This window comes from Lonchura striata, chromosome 24, assembly GCF_046129695.1.
Source record: "Lonchura striata isolate bLonStr1 chromosome 24, bLonStr1.mat, whole genome shotgun sequence".
NCBI lineage: Eukaryota > Metazoa > Chordata > Aves > Passeriformes > Estrildidae > Lonchura > Lonchura striata.
The window spans coordinates 8,218,247-8,238,077 of record NC_134626.1 but is presented as its reverse complement, the minus strand read 5'-3'; the positions used below and the strand labels follow the sequence as shown (position 1 = coordinate 8,238,077).

The window sequence follows — 19,831 nt, the reverse complement described above, 5'->3', positions numbered from 1 at the left end:
GGCCCTGCTCATCTTACCAGTGATTTGGGGGAGAAAATGAACTGGTCCCAAATCCCTTAGTGCTTTGTAGGTTCCAGCTAACACCTCAGATTCTCCTCTGTGTTTGGGAGATGATCTGAACAGGTCTTCATGCTCTGCTTCCTGTTCCAGCACGTGTCCAACTGCTGGTGATCTCTCTGACGGGGCTAGCAGCAGAACAGCTGGAGATGGGTCACAACAAGTGGTGGAGAATGCGGGCACCCAACATGAGGTACTGAAGAGCATCAACCCCTCAGCAAATGTGGGGTATTGAGGATGGCACAGAGAGACTTCCAACGTGAGGTCCTAGAATACTGTGGGCTCTGGTACTTGGGAGCAAGGTTTTGTGAGGACGAGCAGAGAAGAGAGGGGATGTAAGCTTTCAATTTTAAGTCTTGCTTCCATTTAAAAGCTGCCAAAGAAGACCCTAAAACCATTACATCAACACTTTAAGATCAAAATAATCAACCCCCACTCCCCTCTAGAATTTTTCTTAAACAATTGATTTATTTTCAGATGCATTTATTGTGTTGTTGTTTTGTTACATTGTTAGGATGCTAAGAGATTATTTTTCATTTCAATAGGCAACAATCATTTCAATTTTCATTTTAATTGTACAATATTTAACAGACTTCCTTTCCCAGTTTTCGCATTCTGACCCCCATGTCCTTGAACCTACTGACCCTGAGAACAGAATGGGAGATGGAACCTGCCATAGAGCACATGCGAGCCACTTGCCGTCTGCCATCTCCCCTCCTTTTCTGTCCCCTACCCAGGACAGCACTGGCCACGCTGCCCTGCATTCTACCCTAACCTGCTTTCCATCAGCCCTCAACCCTACCCCCATTTTCCTGTTATATTAAATTGGCAGTTCCCGATTTTTGTTATAATTCATGTTGCAGAGATTGCCAATCTTTCCTGTTTAATTATGTCGGTGAGCCTCAGAGTTAGGCCAGTCTGCCCATTTGTTTAATTATTTTATTTATTTGGGTGATCCTCGGAGTTAGTCCAGTTGACCATTTGTTTATTTATTTAACTTTGCATCATGAACCCATCTGTTTAATTGTAAAGTTTATTTACAGTATTCTACATATTTTCGTTCTCAAGTTTAGCTAAATTGATTGCAAAGTCCATTAAGTAGAGTGTAGTTTTAGTTAAAATAAGACTATTATTTTTACTGTAATTGTTATACTTTTACATTTTAAATAAAAGAGGGGGAAGATGTGCAAGCTTGTCCTGGAGGGAACAGGATAGGGACTGGCCACACAGCCACACCCCAGACAACCAACATCAGGTGTCAAGAAAGACAAAGCCACAACTGATGACATCCAGGCAGCTTATGGTGAGAAGCAAAGGACTCGCAAAAGACTCTGGGACTAGTCAAGAATGGCCATGCAGATCAACAGCCCATGATTGGCCAGAAGGCTTCTAGAACATTCTGAGAGACTACATTCTGTGAGAGACTATATATATGCATGTTGGCTCCGCCTCGGGGTTTTCTGAAGCAGCCTCTTTATGTTTTGTTTTACACCCTTGTTTGTGCTCTTTTATTTATTTAATTAGTATCTTCAGTTTTGACACTTCAGCTGTACCTGTCCCTTCCTTGTTGCTGTGCTACTCAACCACACCATCGTTGAGCTTCCGAGACCAGAGGCTTTCCCCATGCACCCTGCATATCCCTCGGGTGTTGTTGCCGACCTTTCCCCAGCCGCTCCGCTGCTAGTTGCACCAGAGAACACCTGTGGTTGGACACATGCTGCAACAGCTTCCCCACCTGCCCTTTCAGAAACCAGCTGGTGAGTTCAGCATCAGCTCCAGCCCCTGGCTGCAGGCACAGCTTGAGACTGCAGTGCCTGATCTGATGGGCACTCACACCTCCGTGAGATGTATGGCACATCAGGGAGGCTCTACTCCCTTTTTATAGCTCCTAGGACTCAGTACTCAGTCCATATCTACTCATTTAGGTTTAAACACTATATAGACTCTTCAGGTGTCAGAGTAAGTTGCTGCATTTGAGGAGTGTGAGTTCAGAATGAGGACCTTGCTGTAACCAAAGAATTGAAGCATAGTAGACTTCTAAAACATGTAAACTGAAAAGTAATTTTCTTACTATTTCTTTCTGTCTTGTAGAGAGAAATGCTACCAGGACCCATTTCCTTTTAATTATTTGGGCTTTGTGAAAGCAGTGTGGAGACCAAAGCAAGAGGAGGCCAGTAGGAGCATCCCAGTTATGGCTGGCAGCTGCTGACCCAGTTGTACACTCTCTGCAAGGAGCAGCACTTCTGTGACTGCACGATCTTAATTGGGAATGTGCATTTTAGAGTGCACAAGGTGGTTTTGGTTCCTGCCAGCCTGCTGTTTGAATCTGTGTTGGACAGCACGCTAGACACCATCTCCCATTGATGCTTCTGTGGTAAAACTGAGGAGCTTCCACTCTTATTTGAGATTATGTATAGTGGCAAACTCCCACTGGGGAAACACAGTGTCTTGGAAATTATCTCTGTGGCAGACAGTCTGCAGATGTTTGATGTGGCTGTTAGTTCTAAGAACCTCCTCAGGGATCTCATAAGTTGTTCTGCTCAGGTCCAGGTAATGAAAGGAGTCTCCAGCCAGGAAGATTCATCTGGAAACCAAGCTGAAGCTAATTACCTGCCCCAGTCTGGAAGACCTGATGAAGAAAAAATATTTATCATCCTCACTCAGAGCATTTCTCCTTTACCCTATAGAAGCAGAAATGGAAGCAGATGTTACTGGGTTCATCAGGACACCATGTCGAGTGACTCCAGGTCCCTCCAGGAGGATTCAGGCTCTGGCCCTGACCAGCCCTGCCCATGCTGAATGGAGTGGCTGTATGGATGAGGAGCTTGCTGTGCTGCCAGAGGGGAAAGGGCAATCAAGGGATTTAGGTGAGATGTCATGGGTCTGGGCACATCATTGCCTCTTATTTGCAACACATTGGCTCATATTTGCCTGTTTTGGGGTATTTTTAGTTTCCATTTACTTTTTTTAGTTTGCCCTGGGTTAGGAGCAACAGCAGCATATCCCCCTGTTTTGCAGAGATTTTCTTCCTTTGGCTTTTGTAGTTGCTTCATGCTCATTGCTTTGCCAGAGCTGTAGTGAGCAAAACTTTTATTGCCCAGGCATGTGATTGCCATGCAGTGGGATCTGTGTGACTGCAGGACATAGGGCTGATTAGGCAATATGTCTAACAGCAAGTGAATAGAGTTGCTTGCTAATGCTACCTTATCCTTTAAACTCCTGTTCATCATGGGAGGAAAACAGAGGCTGTACTGAGTTTAAAATAAATGTTCCATTTATAACTGTGTTAAATAAACTGTTGGTTTTCCCTCCAGGCTGTGTGATGTCTTCAGAAGGGATTTATAAGTCACAGTTTTCCTTTTATAGCCAATGTGCTGGTTACAAACTGATGCCTTTCAATCACATCCTGCTTTCTGTGAATCCATTCAATTAGCAAATAACTCATCTTGTTTCCCTTGCACAGCAGCAGAGAGCAAAAGCTATAAAATGGGTTTCTTTGTTTGATCTGAAAATGTTTTCTCTGAGGCTCTTTCTGATGCCCAGGTTCTGCTGAAAAGTCTTGAGAAGTGCAGAGAAATTGATGCCTCTCAAAAGGAGGTAGGTGTGTTTACTTCCATAAATCATGCAAGTTTTTCTTCACCCTGTAATGAACAGGGCTTATGCCTTTATTAATGTTCAGATCTTTATTAAAAAGACACAGATCTCACCCCTGCTGTTGTAGCTTTCCGGGTAGCTGAAGGTGGAGAAGGCTGCAGAGTCTGTCCCTGGAGTCTCCGTGCCGGGGTAAAGACACCCCTAAATGAAGAACTAAACACAGTTGAGGTGGCTGGACAGGTACAATACGCTGGCTGAGGAAGAAGAAAACATATCCCTGATCGACATTTGACCTGTCGCCATAACCTGTGGAGGACAAGACTAGAGTGGGCTGTGGAAAGTCAGAGCAAAGAATCAAGAATTTTCTGGTGTTACTATGAGGAAAGGAAAGGGGACAGCTGCTGCTGGACTTCAGCAGCAGACTCTGCACATCTCACTTTTCAGCTGCCTGCGAGAGCTACAACAGTGGGGGCAAGTTCCCTGTCGAGCCCCTTGCCCAGCTGATCTGTTTAATAAAGAGCTGAGCACGAATAAAGGCATAAGCCCTGTTCATTTCAATGCTGACAGGTCCTGTTCCTGCCTCCCCGTACGGCTGGAGGCAGGGCAGAGCTGTGCTGGCAGAGTGCCCAGGCAGGTGAGCTGCAGCTTCTGCACTGCACGACAGCTTTGTTTGCTATTGCTTTGCCATCACTGCCGTTTCCTGCCATTTCGTGTTCCTTCACCACTTCAGACCCATTAGTGAAGGTTTACAGATCCATTCCTGGTCTTTTGTGCTCCCAAATGAGCTGTTACAGCAGGAGCCAAGGGAGAGGTTGTAGAGCTCAGAGCCAGTTTGGGTGTCTGACCGCACAGTGGTAGCTGGACAATTTTTCTGCAGGTATAAATAAGTGCTGAATAAATAAGAAATGTATTTTCTTTAAGGCTTCCTGAAAAATCACTTTTCAGCTGTGACAAGCATGAAAAGTGTCAGCCCCAGGGCAGTGGGAGAACAGGCTGGAGCCTGTTATAAGCAAGAGCTGAGCCAGATCTGTCCCTCTCTGATTACTGCTCTTCTGGGACCAGCAGGACCTGTGGACCTTAGCACTGAGAGTGTTTCCAGCACACAGAGCAGCTTTTCCCCACAAGAGCCTAGTGTTTCTTTGGGGGGAAACACAGCAGTGTATTTTTAAAGTCATGCTTGAAGTGCAAGTTCAGCTCCAAAGAGCCAAACTGGGATGTATAACAGGCTGAGGTTGTGCCAGTAGATGTCAATGGATTTTTTTTTTCTCTCATTTTTCCCCCTCCCTTTCTTTGTATTCTTTTGCTAGTCATTTGTTTGAAGTCTCGAGTGCATTGGGGCAAGTGAAAGTTGTCTGGAAGTCGGTGAGACACTGTTTCTGTGTAGAAAGCATTCTTGCTGGGTGTGCTTGCCCTGCTACAGGGGCGATTTCCCATTCCTCGGGAGTATTCTCTTGGGACCCTTCTGGAAGGAGCTGATCTCTCTAGGAAAGCACCAGTTATTTTGGGCAGTAAAGTTTTGGGGACTTTTGTCAGCCTGCCTATTGGCACCAAGGCTGTCCTGGTGTTCAGGCTCCGGTGGTTTTAGTGGAATTTGGCCTTGGATGCCTCTATTTATTTTCCTTTGCTGGTGAACTCATCCCTGCATGGTATGTTGTTCTGTGCAGCACTCTGGTCTGCTCCCCTCTACTGTTCCTGCCTATTTCTTCCTGCCTCCAGTGAAGACTCATTTTGTTGTAGGGTTTTTCCCCAACAAGGCTTGTGGGGCAGGGCTGGCTTTTGCGAGAACTGTTGCTTCTCTCTGAGTTTGATATTCTGTTCCGCTCCCCGTACTGAAAAATGCAGATGAATTGCATGTCAGTTTAGGGAGATGTGATTTTTGGGGTTGTTTCTGTTTTATAGTTTCTCTGTATATTTCACATAAACTATTCCTGTCTAATTTGGTTTTGGCTTAGATGAAATCTGCTTGGAAAGGAGAACAAGACTGAAATTGCAGTAATTTAGGGAAGCGCAGAAGAGCTTTGCTGATGTCAAGTCTTATCTTCCTGTGCTCTCTTAGAGAGACTCAATTCAAATTATTGCACAGCTCATTTGTTCTCTCTACTGCCAGGTTCAGATGAAGTGGGGGAGCATTGATTCTCCCATGTAGAATAAATGTCACTGTGTTTGTGGATCATTTCCATTGCCTGTGGGCCTGTCCAGTCATTGTCGCCTTTCATTTGCAGCTGCAGGGATTTCTGGATGAGGCAGAAGAAAGAAGTCTACTGTTATCTTTTGCATCCTGATTAGGAGAGATATCTTGTGAGGATTTGGTTTTGTTTTTTTTCATGGTGGCAGAGCTAGAGAACTTTTTTTCACTCTGATCTGGTGCATTTTTGTACAAGTTTGGGCTGAGCTTTTGTTCTTGTTGTGTGGACCAAGCAGGGGGTCAGTGTTTTCCAAAGAGCCTTCCTGGGGTCTCCCTCAAAAGTCATGTACAGATGCAGGCTTGAAAAAAAAAAATCCCTTTAGGTTTCTGAAGGAAAAACATGAACATAGTTCTTCTTTGATTATTGTATACACAATACAATAGTTGACTGATGGTTGATTGACTTAATGGTGGGGTCACAGCCAGGGGACTTCTCTGAGGATGAGGTGTGTGGAGCCAGTCCTGCAGTTGTCCATGCCACTGACCCTGTGAGCAGCAGCAGCCTAGGGAACAGTGCTGCCCAGCTTCCAAAGGTTGGATAACCATGGAGCCACAGAAGAGCCAGCAGTGAAATAGTCCGTAATCCTGCAGGTTTCCAATTGCTTTTTTATATTTTCATCACCTTCTGTACATCAAAACCCAAAGCAGTGTGCATTTACAGGGGACTGATGATTATGGCTGTGGAAGCTTCCCCACAGTCCTGCAGTGTACTGAAGTATCTCTCAGAGCTGAAGGGAGTCAACTTTTCCTGCCACCCTGAACATGTGTTTCCCAATCCATCTCTTGTAGATATGGATGCTTGCATTCACTCTAAAGCTGATGCTTGAAGGAGATCACTCAGAAATAGTCAATAAAGTGGCTTTTTGCTGGGATGTGCTCTCATGGTGGTAGCAGGAGCATGGATAAGGCATGAAAAGCCATAATTGTGCTCACCCACCTGCAGAATAGAGTTAATGGCCAGCTGGGCTAATGACTGTGCTGCGTGCCTTTCCTCTCTCCTCACGTCCCTCTTTAGTCTCAGTTATGGGCCACTGCACATTGCTCGGGGGGGGGGGGGGGGGTGTGTACATTATTTGCGCATGTGGTTGAGTCTCTGGAAAAACATTGAAGATGTGGAGATGCTATAGAGACAGAGATCTATCTATCCTTACCCTGCACATGTTCCTGTTCAGAACTTGCCATGGGGCTGCTGTGGACATAGGCATGTTTGAGATTAACTGGGAAGGCTGTTCTATGGTATGTGATGTGTTCCATGGTGCTGAGGTGGGAGTGCTTTGGCCACCAGAACTGATAGCCTCAGTGGGGGTGAGAATTCTGGAGTGGTATGGAATCTGTTTGGTGGCACAGCTCTGACACATAAGCCAGGTCTTGGTGGTGCAGTTTCCCGATGCAGAAGGCAGACTCTTCCTCGCATGTGGAAGCTGGATGTATGCTAATTGGTGCCAACTTGGCCATGAAGAATTTTACAGTGTCCCTGGCAGTGAAAGCCTGATGGATCAGGCTGTAATGTGGGGGGCACATTAGGACTAAGTAGAAGCTGGGATTCCTGCTGGTATCAGTATTTCTCCATTTTTTTTCCAGGATCTTTGGGAATTGTTAGTGCTTCAATGTAAGTGTGAAGTATACTGTGTGCTCTTTCACAACAGTGTTAAAAGGCTGTTGCTCCCACTGAGCAAAGTGTCAAAGGAAATGTCTTCTGGAAAGAGCCTATAAATAGCAGAATATTTCAGTTATTGAAAACTCAGTTCTATTAACCAAATCCATGTGCTGAGGAAGGGATGTTAACCTGGGGCTCTGGGTAGCAATGCTATTCTGATTTTAATTAAAAACCCTTAAAATTGAAAAATATATTGCAACAATGCAAGTTACTTTTCATCCATATTAGTGCAAACATGAATTTGGCAGGATCTGAACAACTTTAAGGTGGTGAGATTGGAGATATTTTGTGTTTTACATGCTCATTTTGATCTGGAAGGGGCCAGGCACATAAACCTTGAGAACAAACATGATCTGGTTATCAAGTCTCATTACAAATTATTGTTTGCATGTAAAAAATACCTTTGTATTTGTTCTTCAGCACATCTGCGTTTTCATTACACCAGAGCCCTTCACGTCCACGCTCTGTTCGGCAGGCAAACTGCTGTGAGTGGGAAGAGCTGGGACTGCTGCAGTTTTCCCTCTGCAATAGGTCATTGCACTGCCGAGCTGCCCTAATGTGTGAGCATTTACATCTGCTAGGAAAAGCCAGTCCAGCCCCTGGTGCGGCCCCAAGCAATTGCATACAGCCTTTTTATCATCAGAATAAAAATGACAATGACAGCAGAAAATGGCCGTTCTCCCTGGAGCAGAGCTGAACTTCCCACTTCAAAGGTACCTTTATCAAATCCCTGGAGTCTCCAATGAAGGCTGCCTGCTGCAAAACGCTGGCATCTCTCCTGGAGAGCTGGGAAGCATGTGTTTTCAGGGGCAATATTTACAGCATTAAAGGACTCTGGGGAAATGGGAGTAAGAGTTCCAGCTTATTTCTTTGCCTTTTATTTCCATATCTGTACAAGCACATCTGCCTCTGCTTGCTGTTTCAGATCACTGAAGTAGATTTTGGAGCTCTGGGTTTCATTGCCAGGTCTGCTGAGAGCCCATGGCATTCAGAGTTTGTGTGTCTTCTCTCCAGAGTTTTCTCTAGGAGACAGAATTCTATTGTGATTAAGAATGGAGATTCCTGAAAGTTCCACTTGAAATACCCTAGCTTTGCCTTCCAAAGTAGCAGTGTTAAATTCATGCTTTATCAGGTCTTTTACACTTAGTGGTCTTTGTCTAGTTGGACATGAGGAAACATTTGGTGCTGGAAGCTGCTCCAGTTTGTGGGATTTGCTGTATGGATAAGGGCTGGCAGCAGGGCTTGTTGTCCTGCTTCCCAGGGTGGGTGGTGACACACCAGAGTTTGCATTCAGTGGTGTGTGTCTGGGTGGTTATTTTTTTTTCCGTTTAATTTTTTTGTCCCCTGACCTAAACTCCAGGGTTCTTCTTGTTGTATCTGTCTGTATAGGGCAGTTGACTCTGCTCTGTAAACTTTCCTGCATTTCTGTTCTGCTGTAGGCTCTGGATGCCTGTCTGGGCAAGGCAGAAGAACATTCAGTGTTCAAGAAGCTGCTGGGCAAAGTTAAGGATGCTCACACTCAGGATAGTGACACTCGGGATGCTTGGCCCCTGGACACTCAGACCCTCGTGTCTTTTCTGAAGCTGTTTCAGGACACAAATCCTGAGCTGAGAGTGGCTTTGCTGGAGAGGGAACCGGGCAGCGGAGAAGCCCCACAGCAAGCAGGTAGGAAATTGGGTGCCACCTCAGGCAAAGTGAGTGGATGACCTTACAGAGCAACCCTGTATCCGGATGTGGGAGGTTTATCATGTGCTGGCCGAGATCCTGCAGCATTTCTGCCTGTAGCAGGAGGTGTGGCTGTGCCGGGCTCTCCTTACTGCTGCCTGGAGGGCTGGATTAATGGCTGGCAGCCAGTGTGAGTGCAGCTGAGGCTTGGGATTGAAAACTTCTTTTTTACTCGAGTTTGACACAAAACAGTGGCCTTGCAAACCTGGTGTTAACTTCCAGCTTGCTTTATGGCTTTGTGCTCTATTAGATAAACGAGACATTTTCCTTTCACTGAGTTTAAAGAGAATAGTAAAGTGATTTTCCTCTGCTGCTTGTGCTTGGGATGAGCTTTGCTATTCACTTAGATCTTTCAGAGAGTCTCCCTTACTTCAGGAACCTGTCAGTTTCTTCACACTGACTTATTTCTTGTCTTGTGTTTCTGAATCTTTTTCCCCGCAGAGAGCATAGCCGAAGAAGCGATGCTGAGTGCTCACTTGCTGTGCTGCAGGGAGGAGCTGATGCAGAGCGTGACACAGCTGAGCCCCATGACAGAGTTTTGGAGGCAGCAGAAGAGGGATTCCTGACTGCCTTAGAAAAGCGGGTAAAAAAATCTGAAATAGGCAAATTGTGTGGACAGGGTGGGGTGTGTGTGTCTTCAAGGTAGCATCATACATGTTTTACCAGATGATGGGCAAGCCTCACCTGGCACTTCCACCTGCCTTCTGCATAGCATCAACTGCACATATGTGTGGTCTCAGGTCCTTCTGTGCTGGACTGTGGGAATAGTGAAAACTGAGCAGTGAAGGCAATGGGAGATCAGGATCACTGTCAGACTACCCCTGCAATGGGAGCCTGGGCCAGAGGAGGTACCTGGTACTCCTCATACCCTGAAAAAGCCTTTTTGGGAACAAGGACAAGGCTCTATGGGGAAATTTGAGCAGAACCACCAATACCTCTCTGCTACCTGCTTGTCAGTTCCTGGTCAACAGCTTCCCTTTCAGCTGTCTCCCAGCTTTATGTCATTTTTGCAACTCTTACCACACAGTTGCCTACAAGACTAGAACATCCACTAAATAATTTAGTTTTATTTTTTATGTGTTGCAGGCAACAGTTGGTGGGGAGGACTGTTGCTTTCCTTTTCTGTAAGCAACTGCACTCTGTATGCTGATTTGCAGAAGTCATAAAGGACAAAATGCTGTTTGTAACCTGCTTTCCTTTGTCTTTGAGGGGAGCTAGCTGTACCCTGTGCAGCTGGAAATTACAGGGTGCCCTCACATGCTGTGATCAGGACACAGCTTGACCTCCTGTCCTAGTTTGTCACATCATTGAGCTCCCCTGACACAGGATTATGGTGAGTGGAAAGTTGTGCTCAGTGGCATGAATGATCTCTGCTTTCTCTCTGAGTAAGCCTGACCAGAGCCACAAGAGGTGGGCTGAGAACTTCTTCCCAGCTCATAAGCCCCTCAATTAAGGTTCCATGGTGCCTCACCACGTCCAGCGTGGAGAATCCCCAAGAACAGACATAGCTTGGAATAGGGTGCCTAAAAAGGTATTGCCAACAGAGGCATGTGTCCTGCCCTTGTGAGCTGGGGTATGACTGGTGTGACTGGGGTGTGACTGGTGACTGATGAACTTTTGCCTCTGAAAGTACACAGCTGAGCCTGGAATGGAGGTGTTAAGAGGAGAGAGCAGGGTATAAGTACAGCAAAGGAGTAGGCATTTGCTGGGGGCATTGTGGCTGTCAGCAGAGGCCCATGTGGGGGGCCTGGAGCTGAAGCTTCATCAGCAGTAGGAAGATTAGGTTTTTCACATATGCCTGTTTGTGTTGCAGTGCAGCCTTTCTTTTAAAGGCTTCACCTTTTCCCTGCTCTCTTCTCTTTGTCTTCATAGAATTAGGTGTTTAAAATTCAGCAATTCTTTTTCACCCTTCACATTGAAAAAACCAAACACAACACCCTAATAATAAACCAAAACCATTCTGCCATCATAATTCTGGTTCTTGGGAATAGGATACAGCCTGTAACTGCATCATCATGTACTGTAGAGCTCCTGCTTAGTTTGTGGAGGAGCAGTGTTTCTTTTCATCCTCACCAGATACTGTGTGCTCCGTTTGCTACAGAGCCCCCAAACCCTGCTCTGGATACAAAATCCTATTCCTCTGTATCGGATCCCTTCGTGCTCTTGTTTCAGCCCACAGTTTCTATCAAATGACAGATCTATTTGGGGAGCACTCCAGTGAGGCGGTGGGCAGAGCTCTGTCCTGCTGTGGCACAAGAAAACAAGAGAGAAATTGCCAAATGTAGACTGACCTTGGAGGGGTTTATTTGTTTAACTCCACTCTTTCTCCCCCAGAAAGTGGGGAAGTGTTTAATTATTCCAGAAATTAAACTGATTAAAATGATGGGCCCATGGCATGTATGCAGGTGGGATCCGTGGTGTTTCAGGTGTAGGACTGGGAAAACAAACATGGAATTATCAGCCACCTCTGAAGCTTTTGTCTTATCTGGTTCATCCAGTGTTGCACTGGAGCTCTGGGCTGGGAGGGATGGGATCTAGCTCTCCAAAGGTTCATAAAGATGAAGCTTTCCTTTTTCTTCTCACTGTCACTGCATCATTAGCTACACACTTATTCAGCAAGACAAGTATGAGTGTCTCATAGAACAGCCTTTTTTCATGGCAACTGGGTTCTTTCTGTAACTGATCCGACCTGTGCAATGGAGCAAGTTTGATTTTCTTTGCTGGAAAACCAGTACTTGATGTTTTGTGAAGCCTCTTTGTAAATCTCTGTTTTTTCCTGGATAACTTTTGCATCTAGCCTTTCTCTTTTTTGAGTGATTAACTTCTGTGGCTTTTTTGGTGTTTCTGTAATTGGGATGGGGTGGAGGAAGGATTTGGATACAGGTTATCACTTAAGAGAAATGAAGCGGATACAGAGGAAGAGTGGGTAACTTCTCCTGCATGGTGCACCACACCACTTAGGTTGTTTCAGAGTTCAGAGTGATCAGTCCACAATACAGCACTGAACCCAGAAAATCAGAGTAGGTAGTAGAACCATCAGCCCTTTCCTTCCGTTTAGGCTCTCTTCTAGAAGGCACCTGGGTATTCTGAGCTATGTGGCTTCTCTCCCTTTTGTCTCCAGTGCCTGCAGACCTTGATGCTCAAACCAAGCTGCTTCAGAGCTCAGACAGGTATTAGGGATAATACAAGCAAGTTGTTGGCCACTGCAGGAATCTTAACTGGGTACACTGGGAATGGAAAAATCCTACTGCAACCAGGATGGGGGCATCCTTTCTAATTTTGTCACCTGGTGGTGTCAAAATAAGTCTTAAAATGTCACCACTGCGTCTCCCACTACCAGGGACATCTCCTCTGCTTGGCAGCAGTGGTAGGTTACAGCAGGAGCTCCCCAAAGGATGCTGCTCTTGTACCTCTTCTTGTGTTTTCTCAGAAGAGGACTTCAGACTAGGGGATCTAGAGGCAGGTTGGTGTGAATTGAAAGGGAAAATACATCAGCAGGTTCACTAGCAGAGTTTGGTCTATAAAAGGAAAGATCTTCAGAAATGAGAGAAACTAATTAAGGAGTTCAGGTGCTCATTAGAGCGAAGGAGGAGCTGTTGGATTCGTTTCTTTTATGTTTAAGGTAGGGGAACTGTCTGAAGTTGTATCCTGAATGAGAGAGAAGATCTTATATGAGAGGTTATAGACATGAGTGAATAACTTGAGGAAGAACTTTAGGATGTTCTGGGAATGGCTGAAATGTCTGTCAGGCAAACAAACGTACTGTGGAGCTATGGAGAGGCTTGTGGCACATCAGGCTGCTGGGCATCACAGCAGATATTGTCTGACCAAGAAAAAGAATAAGGAGAGGAGATGACCTGCAAATTCATGGCTTAGACTGGAGCCTGATCCAGGAGAAACACAGAAACAGAAATTTCCTGCAGGTGAAGAAAAATCACAACTCAAATGACATCCCTCAACAACCCATTAGGACCAATCTGAAAACCTTCTATGATGGCATGGCAGGATGGGTTGATGAGGGGAGAGTGCTGGATGGTGTCTACCTCAGCTTCATCGAGGCTTTTGATATGGTCTCCCACAACATCCTCATAGGTATGCTCAGGCAATGTGGGTTAGATAAATGGACAGTGAGATGGATCAAAGAACTGGCAGAATGGCAGAGGATTGTGAAGAGTGGAATAGAATCCAGCTGGGGGGTCTGTAGTGAGTGGCATTCCCCAGGGATCAATACTTATTCAACTTATTTATCAATGCTCTGGACGAAGGGATAGAATTCTGGGCCCTGAGCAGGTTTGGTAATGATACAGAACTGGAGGGAGTGACTGATATACCTGAAGGCTGAGCTGCCATTCAGCAGGACCTTGATAGGCTGGAAAACTGGGTGGAGAGAAACCAAATTAGGTTCAGTAAGGGCAAGTGTAGGGTCCTGCACCTGGGGTAGGATAATGCCCAGTACCAGAACAGCTTGGGGGCTGAATTAGTGGAGAACAGCTCTGCTGAAAAGGCCCTGGGAATCTTGGTGACAAGCTGTCCATGAGCTGGTAGTGTGTCCTCTCAACCAGGAAGGCCAGTGGGATCCTGGAGGGCATCAGGAAGTCAAGGGAGGCCACCCTGCCCCTTCCACTTGTCCCTGGTGAGGAACACATGGAGTGCTGTGTCCAGTTCTGCCCAAGAAGGAAAAGGGGCTACTGGAGAGGTTCCAGCAGAAGTTACAAAGGTGAGGAGTGGCCTGCAGCATTTCTTTTTCAAGGAGAGACTGGGAGCTGGACATGGATAGTCTGGACAAGACTGAGAACAGATCATTAATGCATAGAAATATCTCAAAGGGAGGTGCCAAGAGGATGGTGCCAGACTGTTTAGTGGTGCCCAGTGACAGGACAAGAAGCAATGGCCATAAAATAAAACATAAGAAACTCCACCTCAACATGAGGAACAACTTATTTTCATTGAGGGTGGCAGACAACTGGAACAGGCTGCCCAGGGACGGTGTGGAGTCTCCCTCTCTGGAGACAATCCAAATGCCTGTGGATGAGTTACTGTGTCACCTGCTGTGGGTGATCCTTCCATGGCAGGGGGGTTGAACTAAATGATCTCCAGAGGTCACTTCCGGCCATAACTATTCTGTGATTCTGTGAACAGATGGGAAGAACTGACCCCTGTGCCATGCAAGTAACAGAAGACATCTTACTTATTGTTCTCCAAGTTGAGAGTGGTCCCGACAGTTGATGAGCAGGACCAGACATTTTGGAGAGAAAGGCAGTGATCTGAGCTCTTTGGGACAAGCAGGAGAGCACATCTAAGTGAAAGTTGTAAGGAAAAAAAAGAGAAAATGCAGTAAAGGATGTCGTCGTGTTCTGCTATAAAACGGGGAGGATTCTTCTAATGGATTTCTTGAACGAAAATAAAGTGCAAATACAACAGTATATCTGAGAACTGTTTATTCATAAAAACGGTTAAGTGTTCCTACTAAGGGGGATAGGAAAAGGAACAGAGAGGGCATAAGAGAGAAGTCGAAAGCAGACAGGGACACCGTTACCACAATAACCCCGGTGGTCTGTCGGCATCAGCTTAGCAGGCAAAGCGTGTGTGCTGTGAACCGCCTTGCGTCTCCGTAGCTCCTCTGGTGGGCTGGGCATCATTTCCGAACAGTAGCAGAGTGCGTGTTCTTTAGGTCGGGGGTGCGGGCTGCTGCGGCCAGGGGCGCGGCCCTGGGGCAGCCGCGAGTGTTGGGGGTCGGGGCGGTGATGCGGGCGGTGATGCGGGCGGTGCTGCGGTGCGGTGCTGCGGGCGGGGCGGTGATGCGGGCGGTGCTGCGGGCGGTGATGCGGGCGGTGCTGCGGGTGGGGCGGTGATGCGGGCGGTGATGCGGGCGGGGCGGTGCTGCGGGCGGGGCGGTGATGCGGGCGGTGCTGCGGGCGGTGATGCGGACGGTGATGCGGTGCGGTGATGCGGGCGGGGCGGTGATGCGGGCGGTGATACGGGCGGTGCTGCGGGCGGGGCGGTGATGCGGGCGGTGATACGGGCGGTGATGCGGGCGGGGCGGTGATGCGGGCGGTGCTGGGGGCGGTGATGCGGGCGGGGCGGTGATGCGGGCGGTGCTGGGGGCCCGGCGGGCGGCAGCGAACCCGGCGACAGCGAACACGGCTGGGTGCGGGCAGACTCGTGCTGCGGCCGGCGGCGGCTGTGCCCGGGAAGCACGAGGGCAGCCGGCCGCAGCAGCGCCTGCTTCAGTGCGGAGGCAGCAGAGACCGAGGGCGTGGCGGTGACAAGCTGGTTTTGCGGTGAAGCAGGGAAGCAGGACCACGGGGACGAAAAGGCGAGGAGGAGGGAGAAGGGTTGAGCGGACCCTACAGGCCAGCGCCCGCTCCCCCCAAGGTACCCAAAGAAGAAATGGGTCCTGTTGTGTTGCAGTTAGCTGCTTTTGTGTGCTCACGTGCCTCCCACAGTCTCATTTCCTGGGAATTCTTGGCCGGCATCCGGGCATTTGTCCCGCTGGCAAAGTGACGGGGCGTGGGGATGTGTGTATCACTCACGGTCCAACCGTGGAGGCTTTCTCTGCCTTGCTTGACTGCCAGGCGAAGCCTTCCTGGGGACAGGGTTGCAAGCACATATAAAGCCACTTTAAGAACATAACGTATGTTGAGGCATAAATAAAAATCAGATTTGTCCCTCTCAGGTCTTCACCGAATTGCTTCTGCTTGACCTGGTTTCTTTATTTGATGAGATAAAAATGGGGTTATTTTCCTGCCTTGGTCTAGATCTAGAGCAAATAATTTGAATTTCATGTGAGGAAGTTGTTATTCTAGGGGAAACAGGGATACTAAAAAGGATGCATTTCTTTGGGAGACAATGATAGGTTGTGCTGAAGGCAGGACTCACAACTTGTAGCAAGGTCACTATTGGTATTCTTGGAACATACTTAATATTAACACTTATGTTATGGACACAAAAATACCAAGGCATGTTTAGCAAATCTTGATGATGAGCACAATCAAAATCTTTTGTCCACACAGAGGAGGATGTGCAAGAGAGAGAAGAAGGAACTGTGCTCAATTTTGGGCCCCTCATGACAAAAAAGTCACTGACGAGCTGAAGTGTACAGAAAAGGAGCACAAGGAGTGGCTGAGGGAGCTGGGGCAGCTCAGCCTGGAGAAAAGGAGGCTCAGGAAGGACCTTCCCACTCTCTATAACTCCCTGAAAGGAGGTCCAAGCCAGGTCGGAGTTGGTTTCTTCTCCCATGTAGCAAGTAACAGGATAAGATAAAATAGCCTCAAGTTGTGCCAGGAGAGGTTTACACTGGATGTTAGGAAAAATTTATTCACTGTGAAGGTTATCAAACACTGGCATAGGCTGCCCAAGGCAGGGATCGTGGAGTCACCATCCCTAGAGAGGTTTAAAAGACAGGGGTTAAAGGTGAACATGGTAGTGGTGCTATTGATAGATGATCTTGATGATCCTGGAGGGCTTTTCCAGCCTAAATGATTCTATGATTATATGAGTTCCATGGCTGAGGAACTGAGTAGTGAGAACTGACCGATGTGGTGGTATGAAGTGAAGGGTGTGTGTTGGGTGCAGTAATAAGAACTAAGAGTTAAGACCTCACCCAAAGTTTCTGCTCCAGTCTGATTCAAAAAAGGTGAATTCACACTGAAACTTGACAGAACTGCAGTGGGAAGTCCAGGGGAGTGTAGAAGCTGTTTTATAAGAGGAGCTGCCTTATTTAGACGAGGGGAATGAAGACAGAGAGGGAATATGATCATGCTCTTGTAATGAAATCAAAGAGGAAAGGTAGGGTAAACGCCTCAGATAATTTAAAAGGCTTTTAACGCGAAAAGGTAATATTGGCACATGAACAAACAGACATACACTGTCCATGAATAAATTTCAGCTGAAAATTAGAAAAATCAGCAGGGGACTGAGGCTGTGGAAGAGTTTACCAGCCAGGAGAAAGGGAGCAAAAATGTACCTAGTTTCAGGATGGATCTTAATAATTTTATTGGCAGGACTCTGTAGTGCTTATTGACACCAGGGAACTGGGCTGGTGCCTCTACAGAGAGGTTCTGCTCAGGAGCACAGTGATAGTGGAAAGGAGGTCACCCTGTATTTGCAAGTGCTTCTCCCTTGTAGGAGCCTTGCAGGTATTTTACTGGCATCCTAGAGCTTTTCCAGACTACCATGGTGGCATCTCACATAAGAGATGTTTCGCGTGGCCTTGTCACAGAAATAATAGTTCAGTTAATAGGTGCTTATTTAAATAATAAGAGTATTTTCTTCTGGCCATCAATTTTTGGGGAAACGAGACTGACAGTTTTAAAAAGTATTTGCTAAAAATATTATGTGAAATGTTTTTAACAGTCTCTTTAAGTCAATTTTTTTTTTTAAAGTAGTTTTTGCTAGTCAGCCACTTCCAAGAGCTGGACTTGGTGGAAGAACCCACTAGGTTTGTTTTCAAGGTGACATGTCTGTTACACCTTGACCATGTTTTGGTGTTCCTGTAACTGCCACCCTACAACCCCTTCCAGTTAAATTGTGTAAGCAGTGGGTAGTGCAGTATTGTGGTACTCTTGCTGTTTTTCTGATCTGTGTTCAAATCTAAGAGTTTGTAGGAAGCTGTCAGAGTTTTGTGGCTGTTTCTTTGTTACAGGTAGCTTTGGATTGCTGTGAAGGCAGCTCTCAGAGGGAAGCCATGGGCAATATGCTCAGGAAGGTGGATGAAGTGAAGACCCTGAAAGTGGAAACTTCTGGGGGCTGTGAAAGGATACTTCCCTGGACTCCAGCTTCTGCCAGACAACTTGGTGGCAAGTTTAAACATCTCTGATGGTAAAGGTATGAGTAAGCTAAGCTTCCATTGGTAACTTTACTGTATGGTAGCGACTGCCTTTGAAAACAAATACCTAAAAAATCCCCTAAACTGGAGATGTCTTGATGTTAAATACAGTGTCTTACTTGGAATTCCTTGTGATTGAGGAAGATGGGGGAAAAATTTATTTGGGCTGTGCTTCTTTCCTTGATCCAAGTAGCATTTCTGCTTGTGTTGGTCACTGACTCATGGTCCCCTGTGTGGAGCAGTGTGCTGATGGAAATCCTACACTTAGTGTCCCCATTACACATCATTCTGTTGGATGGCCAGGCCACTCCTCTTACTCATTTTGGTGAGATTTTATTGTTTGCTCTCTGCCTGTGATGGCTCAGGGACTCAGGAGCCCCCGTGTTTTGCCTATGGGACAACCTTCCAAGTTTAGATAGGTTTAGGCGCACCCTGAACAATTGAGATCAAGAGACTCTGAAGTCATATAAAATTTAAAACTAAATTAACATGCAGTGAAATGTAAATGAGGATTTAATAGAAAGCAAAACTGCACTCATAATGCTGATAATTTCCTCTGTAGCATACATTCCCAACAGGCACTTGGCTTTGTCATTTGTTAAGCACGATTGCTTTCTCAAAACCAGATTCCCAGCATGGTTAATTATCTCATGGTAATACCCATTCCAAGGAGGAGCATTACTTAATTACACAGAACTGAGTTTCCTTAAATTGCAGCTCGAACAAACAGAAGCACAGATATTTCTTACAATGAAAATGAAGAGGGAGGGGATGATTTGAGTCCGCTGGCAACTGATGAATTAACTGGTGGTACCTTTGGTGTCCCATGCTGTCCAGCTAATGGGGAGCAGGAGGTCCTGTACTGTGGCACATGGTATGTGCTGGTTCTTGAGATCACCTTGGCATGGTGGCAGAGCAGTGAGGGCATTCATAACAACTCAATTTTGTCATAAAATCAGAAGCATTCTGATGGGAGAAGAAGGAAAATATTTCATCTGTGAATTTCCCTCAGTTTTGCTGGGAATCAGATTGATGTCTCCAAGAAGTCTTTTTTCAGGGAGCTGTTCATAGTAGCTCAGAATCTTCCACTGAATATCCCCTGAGCCTGCTATTGCTTCCTTCCCATCCCAGGGAGTTTTCTCTTCTCTACATGGCACTGTGTATTTTCTGAGTCCCAGAGACTTTACCTTTATTTCCCAAGCTGTGCTTCCTGCTTTTCTCCCATGTAGTGCTGTGAGAATGATGGATTGTTCTGGTTGATACCAAACCAGAATGATTAAAAGACACAAGCACAAAAATCATGCATGGATATCTGGGATGAAGGTTTGCAGTTTGGTTTCTCCCACTGAAGTATAACTGTGTATCTTCTTCAACTTAGTAACTGTAATGGTGAAAAAATCTTTTTCAGATTAATATATTTGCCAATTTCCAGTTTTATTTATCAAGTGACAAGAACAATCCTAGATTACTTTTGGGACACAGTAGATTTTTCCCAAGTCTCTTCATTATCCTGGATAAACACTGTTCCTCTTCCTGACTTAGTCTATCATGTCCTGATGCTGAGGTGTCTTTAAGGGGTTGGGGAGTCATTATTTTTCTGATTCATTAAGGCAAATTCAGCAGATCAAGCTTAGAATTAGATAGGAGAAAGGAGTAAGGTTAAAGCTGCATTTATTTGGTGTAAGAGTGAGAAGAAGATACTACAGCTGCTCTGCAATTGCAAGTCTGGTTTGTGTTCCTTTAACATTTTCACCAAGGGCAACTCAGCCCACTGAGTTCTTGATTA

General features: G+C 46.2%; 1 protein-coding gene across 1 annotated transcript in view; it reads left to right on the top strand.

Annotated features, from left to right (window-relative positions):
- The first annotated feature begins 230 nt into the window (after positions 1-230).
- ZBTB40 (zinc finger and BTB domain containing 40) overlaps positions 231-19,831 on the top strand; it is a 42,039-nt gene continuing 22,438 nt past the window's right edge. The window contains 9 exon segments of the mRNA XM_077788085.1: positions 231-250; positions 2,247-2,850; positions 2,852-2,924; positions 3,521-3,654; positions 8,933-9,158; positions 9,660-9,755; positions 9,758-9,801; positions 17,863-17,951; positions 17,953-18,042. Coding sequence (XP_077644211.1) covers positions 231-250; positions 2,247-2,850; positions 2,852-2,924; positions 3,521-3,654; positions 8,933-9,158; positions 9,660-9,755; positions 9,758-9,801; positions 17,863-17,951; positions 17,953-18,042 — 1,376 coding nt within the window.